This window comes from Athene cunicularia, assembly GCF_003259725.1.
Source record: "Athene cunicularia isolate RWA chromosome 7 unlocalized genomic scaffold, athCun1 chr7_part1, whole genome shotgun sequence".
Classification (NCBI taxonomy): domain Eukaryota; kingdom Metazoa; phylum Chordata; class Aves; order Strigiformes; family Strigidae; genus Athene; species Athene cunicularia.
Window position 1 is genome coordinate 20,914,495 of NW_020799107.1, and position 8,204 is coordinate 20,922,698.

The following is an 8,204-nucleotide window of genomic DNA, read 5'->3' on the forward strand; positions in this document are numbered from 1 at the left end:
CCTTCGGGCTCGGCGTGGCATCAAATCGGTGCCCGGGGCGGGCCGTGCGGGGCAGGGAGAGGGGGACAGTAAGTCGGGACAGGGTCTGTCACCGTGTCCCTGCCAGTGCCGGCGGGTCGAGAGAGACGCCGAAGCTGAACCGCTTGTGGTGGCCCCGGTCCAGGAACCAGGCTCCGTGCACAACGCTGCACGTCCAGATCTGTGGGGGCAAAGAGGGCAGGTCGATGGGTACTCATGGGGGACGCTGTCCCCCACACAGCTGCCCCTTCCCGCAGTGCCAGCCCTACCAGGTAGGCGACGAAGGCCACGTAGGCAGCCAGCAGCAGGCCCAGGGGGATGTAGTACCCCAGGCCCTGCAGCGTGGGCAGAAAGTCCACCACGAAGTAGATGTTGATGGCACAGACCAGCCCCGTGATGAGGGTCATCAGCACCTTCCCCGGGCTGCGGGCAGGAGAATGGTCATCGGCACCAGGGCAGAGCCCCCACTCCGTGTGCCACCGGGCACAGCGGTCTGGGCGATCTGGGTTTGTAGGTGAGCAAGACCCCAACTGGGACATCTCTGCACCCTATGGCCATACTACACCCCCATGATGGGGCTCTGGGCATGGGCTTTGGCCACCCTCTGGATGCAGGGCTGGCAGTTTCAGGAGGATGCTGAGGACCCAGGGATGCCCGAGGGACCTGGACGTGGCTTTGTGATGAGGATGGAGAGGGCAGTGACAGGGTCTGTCCTGCTCTGGCTGCCCAGGGCAAGTGGGAATGAACGTGCCCACCCCAGTGCCCATACACCAACCGCCCCCATGACATGGTTTGGGGGGGCAGGATGGGCCAAAGGGAGAGTGCCTGCAGCTGGGGTGCTCCACTCTGCCCCCGCCTCTGTGCCTCACCCCACCCTGGCACTCACAGGCCATTGGTGAAGTCCTGCATGAGCGGGCGCAGGCTGGTGAAGGTGAGGACAGGCAGGACAGCGAAGGGCAGCTGGAAGGAGAGGAGGGTGAAGGGGACATGACCACCAGGCTGGGGTGTTGGGGAGCAGGTGCTTCCCCCTCCGCCCCTTACCAGGATGCTCTGCAGGACGTTGAGCAGGTCATTCATGCCTGTGAGGTGGCTGACATCCTTGAAGGCGGCCACGAAGACAGTGGGCAGGATGGCAAAGGAGCGGGTGAAGAGCACCCGGGAGAAGCGGGACCAGCGGAGCTGCAGGAAGCCCTGGGGACACAGCAGAACCTGTGCCCTCACCCCTCACAGTGCCTGGGGCACCATGCCAGGGCAGCCTCCCCAAACCCGGGCTCAGAGGAACACAGCAGGGCACTGTGCCCCCCCCCAGTCTCCCGTGCCAGGTTGCTGAGCAGGCTCTTGCAAGGCTGCTGGGCCCCGCTAGATGTCAGCTCCAGCTCATTAAGCAAACTATCTAATTAGGGAAATACTGTGTGGGGCACCCACAGAGTGCCTGCAGTAAGGGTGTCACAGGGGGAGGAGGTGGCAGCCATGCAGCAGCAGTGTGGGCACTGTCCCCATCCCACCTCCTGGGGACCAGGGACCCTGGTGCCAGCCAGCTGCCACCCGCTGGTCCATGCCCAGATTCCTGCAGGAATGGGGGCAATTAACTCTGCCAAATACCCCTGGGGAGGTGGGTGCTGCCCATAGGACTCCCCCACCCAGGGCCCACCCATGATTCCTCCCCTCCCAGGGCCAGCATCCCAGTCCCTCACCTCCATGACAAACTGCCCTGCGTAGGTCCCAGTCATCGTGGAGCTCTGTCCCGCTGCCAGGATCCCGATGGCCCAGATGTACAGTGCCACCACCCCAAAATAGCAGCCCAGGATGACACCCTGTTTGGGGACACTCAAACCATGAGGATCCCAAAGTGTCTCCCACCCCAGGCACCCCACCAGCTGCTGGCATTCCAGTGGGGTCATGGCAGTCCCCAGCCTCAGGGGTCAATGAGGGGAGCACTGTGTCTCCCCAGTGGGTACAGATGCCTGCTGAGCACAGCCTAGTGCCACTTACCCCCTGGTAGATATCCACAGAGACTGTTTCGTTGTTGGTGGGGAAGATGCCGGCATAGTGGCTGATGCTGCTGTTGACGCACTTGTTGTGCTGCAAGGCACGGGTGAGCACGAGCATGCTGGCCACTCAGCAGCTCCCACAGACATAGGTGGACCCCTCCCCCAAGGGATGCTCGCCCTGCCTGTCTCCACAGCCGGGCACAGCAGCTGTCACCTCCCTGTGGGTGTGAGGTGACACTCACCACGTCCTCGTTTCGCTGGTGGTAGAAAGCCTCGCCAAAGACAGACATGACGAAGAGGTTGATGAGAAAGGAAATGAAGAGGGCCAGGCAGGATTCAGTCAGAAAATACATGTTGGCCTCCTGCACCGCCTCCTTCTTGGACCGGTCGATCGCCCGTGTCTGAGCATGGTGAGTGACATGGGTGCCACAGGGTCAGGCAAGCACCCCTGTACCACAGCCAGGACCAGCTGGTCCTCACCAAGACACCCTGAGGTGGCAGTGCCCATGGCAGTGCCCTGGGTCTCACCTTGACCAAGGAGGAGTGGAGGAAGATGTTATGGGGCATAATGATGGCACCAACGATGCCCACGGCCTGGAGCAGCTCCTCTCGCCCGCAGCCCGGGCAGTAGGGCAGGAAAATGCCCTTCAGCACCTCCACCTGCCGTGGCCTCACCACCACGTACTGGGGACCAGTGGGAAGGGGCACTGTGAGCTGGACCCCCCTCTGCCACAGCCCGGTGACAGTGAGAATGCCCCACAGGCGTCCCCTGACAGTGCCCTACAGGGAAAGGGGTATCCCCAGCTCCCCACTTTACCTCATAGCCGAAGGTCAGGGCCATGATGGTGATGAGGAAGCCAAAGAAAGCCTCCAGTTTGCGAAGTCCTAGAGAAGTCAAGAGATGGGGTGGGATGGAGCGGAAAACACTAGCACCACATCGGCACCGGGGCTGCCCTGGTGAGTGTCCCTCCATTCCCTGCACCCCAGCACTCACCGTACTTGTCAAGAAAGAGGAAGAAGAGGGTGTCCACAATGGTGATAAGGACCCCACCCCAGAGGGGGATGCTGAAGGATGGCAAAGGGGGGCATTAGATGTGTGTCCCTCGGTGGAGCAGGGACATGGAGGATCCTGGGGGGGGTTCCCGGTGGGGGGACTCACCGGCCAGCTGAGAGCAGGCTGAAGGCGATGGCTGTCCCAATCACCTCCTGCATGTCAGAGCCAATGATGGCGATCTCGATCATGAGCCAGAGCAGCACACGGGGCACCTGGAGGGGCCGGGGCACCGTGAGGTGCCTGAGCCCGCAGCGGGGCTTGGGCCCAGGTGAGCTGGCACAGCCTCCAGGGTGGAGACCCCTGTCCCCAGACTGCAGCAGGCCACACAGAGCAGCATGGGGATCCCGGGAGACACCCCCACTCTCCCCAGCCTGCCCCCTCTCCCCATCCCTGCCCCAGTGAGAGCTGAGGACAGGACCCAGCTGTCTGCATATGGTGCTCCTGGGGGGTGCTGGGGCAGAGGGACGTGTCCAGCCCTCCTTTTGGGGACCTGTTGTTCAGCCAACATCTCATTGCTCATTCACCACCATTAGGATCCTGCTGCCTAGACGGGACTCCTATAACCCCCCCCCCTCTCCTTTGCTGTGTGACCCCCCTGAGCCCCATCAAGTCCCTGCACCAACGCGCCCAGACTTGCCCCGCGTCTCAGCTGCGCGTCGCTGCCCCAACACCCTTGCTCACCTCCCCGAGGGACGCGCTCATGTGTCCCCTGATCAGGCCAGGACACTGAGGTAGCTGCTCCCCCCATCCTCTCTCTGGGTCTCCATATTGCAGGGGTGTGTGGGTGCTAGGTGGGGGGCACCGGGGCTGGGAGGGCTTTGGGGACCCCCTGGGGGAGGTGGGGCTCTCGCAGAATCTTCCTGTTCCTCTTCAGCCCCCCCATTCCCTGCCAAGCCCAAGCATGGGGTCCCTCCAGGCAGTGACCCCTGTGGGGGCTCCCCATGGCTGCTCACCTTGGGGTAATAGAGGTAGCAAATCTCACCCAGGTCCTTCCCTGTCACCACGCCCAGCCGGATGGCCAGGCGCTGGCACAGCAGCCCCAGGATCGTGGCCCACAGCAGCACCCACAGCAGCTGGAAGGGAGGGGGGGCAGAAGGGGGGGGCTGAGCACCAGGCAGGATCCAGCTGCCTGGGGCTCCCAGCAAGGTTATCAAACAGCCCGGAGGGGCCAGAGGTGGTGCCCAGCCCAGGCAGAGGGGTGGCTGTCTCGGATTCCCGGGTGCCCTCCCCCAGCGCCAAGGGCCCCCCAGTGCTCTTCCCGCTCCCCGGGCTGGGGAAGCCAGTTCGCCATGGGGCTGTGCAGCCGTTGGTGCAGGAGAGGTTACGAAACCCCCGGCTGCTTCCTGACCCCGGGGCCGGGGGGGCCCAGCGCTCACCTTGAACCCTGCCACTGCCCCGCACTGCAGGTCCGACTCCACGTTTCCCGGGTCCAGGTAGGCGATGCTCATGAGGAAGCCGGGACCAGTGAAAGCCCAGAGTTTCCTAAAGCTGAAACCGGGCTGGGACGAGGCAGGCAGTCAGAATGAGGAGCTCCCATTCAAACCAGTGTCTCCCAGTTGCACTCCTGGTCCCCTTTAGCCTGGTGTTGGGAAGCCCTGTGCTGCCCGTATGGGTGCATTTTGTACAAAGAGGATATTTCTCCCACCTGTTTTGGGAAGGGCACTGCTGCCTCCCAGCCTGTCTCCGTTAGAAGCAGCAAGACCCCCTATCCCACCTGGGGACAGATGGGACAAGGGGGTCCTGGGGCTATCAGGCACCATTAGTTGCACCCCATGGGATCCCGCTGCTGAGCCCCGCTTTCACCATCCCTCCTGGCAGAGGAACCCCCATTCCTTCCCCTTCTGCCTGCCAGGACCAGCTGGGGCTGGGGGAGCTGGTGGGGCACAGGCAGCCTGGGGAACCCCGGCTGGGCTGGGCTCAGGTGGCCCAGGATGGGGAGCCCAGGAGGTGTGTGAGCAGTGGGGTGAGCCCTGTGGCTGGGTAGCGCCTCACCCCATGCCTCAGTTTCCCCAGCTGGAAGGCTGTAGGTGTGGAAATGCTCTGCTTGGGGCTGTGATTTGCTTGAAATGGGTCTGGGGTTGCTGAGCTGCCCAGGGCACGTCCCAGGCGTGTCTTCCCCCCTCGTCCCCTCTGCCGTGGCCCTTTGCCTCCCCACCTCAGGCTCCTGGCCCCTTGCCCTGTCCCTGCCCTCCCTCAGATGGAGGTGCCAGCCTGGCCTCACCTACCCCATCGCCCTTGGGGATGCTGATAAGTTCGTCCAGGTAGGTCTGATCCTGGGTGCCAGGGCGCTGCGGGGGCATGGGGCTCCCACTGGTGCCATAAGTCTGGGCTTGGCCCCGGTTCAGGGACCCAGTGAGGCCTGGGGGGGGTGAAGAAGAGGAAGAGGCGAGGTGGCAGCTTGCTGGGGGGGGGGGACAAGTACACTGGTGGGCTGGCAGCCCTGGTACCAGCTTCCCCACAGTCCCACCTGCCCCTGACCAGTGAGCCCCATTTTTCCATGGGGGCTGGGTGGCTGTATGGGGGCTGTCAGGCTACCCAAAGGGGTCAGATAACACCTCATCTCAGGTGTCCCTAAAAACCCCTGGTCTGTGCCCAGTCTTCACCAGTTTGAGCCAAGTGTATTTCTGGGCAGGAGGGACAGGAGGGGACCCTGTTCTGGGTCCTGCTGCTGCGTGGGCACGGAACGGGGACAAGAGGCTGGTACAGGTCCCACTCCCCCCGTTCAGCACACCCACGTCCTGGGAGCATGGGTGGGCTTGGGGGAACAGAGGATGGGGGAGGTGGGGAAGCCAGGACAGGCTGGGGGGGACGGTGCCCAACAGGGGTTGGGGGAAGGGAATCGGGGGGAGGAAAGAAGGTGCAGGGAGGGGACACCCAGGTGTCATGGAGCTCACCTGGCTCTGGTGATGCCATGGCTGGACCCGATCTGGACATGCTGATAGGGAGCCTTGATCTCGACTCTGGGTGCAGTGCCTGCCACCCAGCTTTTAAAGGACCCGCCAGTTGCCCCTCCTTGGGGAGGCGAGGAGGAAAAGGAAGTGTTCCTTCCCCACTCGCTGAGCTGGGCTGGGAAAGGGCCCCTGCCTGGGGTGGGGGGGCAGGGGGGTTGGGTGCTATGAATGTGCACAGTCTCGGTTCCCCCACCCTGTGCCAGGAGGGGGGGACCTAGCGCCTCCCTTCCCCTTGCCCTGCACACGCACATGCAAACATGCAAACACAAGGCACCCACTTCAGCCTGCCCAGGGGTGTGGGATCGTGCCTGCATGTCACCCTCAGTCACAAGCCAGGGGTCCTGCTCTTTGGGCAGTTGGGGGGACAGGGGACAGCGTCCCGCAGTATGAGGAGAGAGGGTTGGCCCCATGGGAGTAGGGGAAAGGCCAGAGGAGCGGGAGCAAGGAGGAAGCAGTTGTGCATTGCACAAGTGCATGAGCAGGCCAAAATGCACCCTCAGCTGCTGGGGGGAGCACGCATCCAGGCAGGCTCTGCGTCACAGGGTGCTTACACCATTCCTGGGTGGAGTGACCTTCACCCCAAGGATGGGCTGCTCAGTATTGTTACAGGTCAAACTGTGCCTGCAAAAGCAGGGCACTCCATTCTGAGGGCCCTCGTAGTTGTGAAGGTAGGAGGGGGGCACTCCAGATGCACCCATGGGTGCCTGGGTAGTACTGGCTGCCTCACTGCAGCACCTCTCTGCCAGCCAGGCTGTGCCCCACAGAGAGGTGGGCATTGGGGTCTGCCCCCAGGGTCATGCGTGGTGGTGGGGGGCACAGGGATGTGAGCCTGGCCCTGCTCTAGGGTATGCCCCAGGCACCCCCACCCCAGGCAAGGGCTAGAACAACTGGGAGGGGGACCGGGTCCCCCCAGACTGGCATGGGGGGGGGGGGCATTAGCATGCAACTCAGCCTCCCCTCCCTCTCCGTGCCTCAGTTTCCCCAAAGCAAACGAGCCTGGACAAGCAGTGCTGGCAGCTTTATTTGCTGTTAGCCGGAGGGTGGTGAGGCAGGGGGTTGGGGACAGGGCTGGCAGCCCCGGTGGAGGCAGAGGAGGTGCTGGGGGGCTGCTGGCGGGTGAAGAATTGGGCAGCAAAGGAGACAGGGTCATGGGGCTGCTGGAGGAGCAGAGCCTGGAGGAAGTCAGCCAGTAGCACCCAGAGCTCGGGGTGCTGCTGGATGTAGGTGTCGTGGGATGCTTGCAGCTCCTCCTGCAGTGGGGGGCAGGCATGGGCACCAGTGTTTCCCCCTGGGGTGCTGTGCCAGGGTGAGGGGGCAGGATCCCTGGGTCCTTTCCCACACTCGAGGAGGTGTGGGGGAGGACGCTGACCAGTCTGCCCCCCCACTGTGCCCCCTAGACACCCCAGGGGAGATCCTGCTGGGGAGTGGCACAGCCCCATGTCCCCATATCTCACCTTCCTGTCCAGAAACCAGGAGCGGAGCTGGAGGTCCTCCTCCCAGTCCAGGGGCTGTCTGGGGAAGGGGGGCAGTGGCTTGTCTCCACCTGGTAGCAGAAAGGCAGGGCAGGGAGTCCCCACTCAGCTGCCAGGCAGTGGGCAGGGGCTGCCCGTGCTGGGGGTCACAAGCCTCCCCCCTCTCAGTACCTGTCTCACCGAGGACAGATTCATCCTGCAGAAGCATGAGCATTGGGCAGCCAACCTGGACCAGCTTGGCCAAACGCCTGTGGAGGGAAGAGCTGGTGACTCCCCTCCTGGGACCCCACCAGGCTGGCAGGGCTGGGGGTGCCCCCGGCTGGACCTCCCCGTACCCGCTGGGGAGGAAGCTGCTGTGCCAGATGGTGGAGACACCCGCAACAGTGTGCATGGCTCGCTCGATCACAAACACCTCTGCCTCCGCCGAGCCCACTGCCTGCTGCTGGATCCCCAGGGCATGCTGGGGGTACATGGTCAGGGGTCACCCCTGTCCCGGAGTCACTCCTGCCCCCGGCTCCCATCCTCATGCCCCCCCGTGCTGTCAGCCACACTCTGCTCACTCCCACTCCTGCATCCCACCCTGCCACCCCCAACCTGAGCCAGACCCCCCACCCCATGGGCCCCCCTGCCCGGTGGCTCACGTAGCTGGAGGTGCAGAGGTGGCCCTCGGTGTCGATGGCCGGGAAGACGAGGTCAGGGGGCACTGCCTGCTGGCACG

At 63.9% G+C, this 8,204-nt stretch overlaps 2 protein-coding genes across 2 annotated transcripts; both read right to left on the bottom strand.

Annotated features, from left to right (window-relative positions):
• On the bottom strand, positions 1-6,008 carry SLC11A1 (solute carrier family 11 member 1). Its single transcript, XM_026853063.1, has 15 exons — positions 5,958-6,008; positions 5,289-5,422; positions 4,440-4,562; positions 4,017-4,136; positions 3,169-3,275; positions 3,004-3,074; positions 2,827-2,894; positions 2,538-2,693; positions 2,252-2,410; positions 2,011-2,100; positions 1,713-1,832; positions 1,060-1,209; positions 905-978; positions 288-441; positions 1-199 (listed from the first exon to the last, which is right to left on the bottom strand). The coding sequence occupies exons 1-15, from the start codon at positions 5,995-5,997 to the stop codon at positions 89-91; spliced, it is 1,677 nt and encodes a 558-aa protein (XP_026708864.1). The 5' UTR covers positions 5,998-6,008; the 3' UTR covers positions 1-88.
• Positions 6,009-7,033: 1,025 nt separating this feature from the next.
• Positions 7,034-8,202, bottom strand: CATIP (ciliogenesis associated TTC17 interacting protein; the record flags this gene model as incomplete). The annotated part of the gene is made up of 5 exons (XM_026852482.1): positions 7,034-7,264; positions 7,469-7,557; positions 7,658-7,734; positions 7,822-7,946; positions 8,128-8,202. Coding segments are annotated over 5 exons (597 nt in total), but the record flags the coding sequence as incomplete, so codon positions are not given.
• Positions 8,203-8,204: the final 2 nt, after the last annotated feature.

What these genes read in the sequence shown, in the direction of transcription:
- SLC11A1 (XM_026853063.1), bottom strand. Translation starts at nt 5,997, where the DNA reads ATGTCCAGATCGGGTCCAGCCATGGCATCACCAGAGCCAG. An exon ending in GCATCCCCAAGGGCGATGGG is followed by an intron (nt 4,563 to 5,288) that starts GTAGGTGAGGCC and finishes GCCTCGTCCCAG; the next exon opens with CCCGGTTTCAGCTTTAGGAA. An exon ending in ACCAGCGAAACGAGGACGTG is followed by an intron (nt 2,101 to 2,251) that starts GTGAGTGTCACC and finishes CGTGCCTTGCAG; the next exon opens with CACAACAAGTGCGTCAACAG.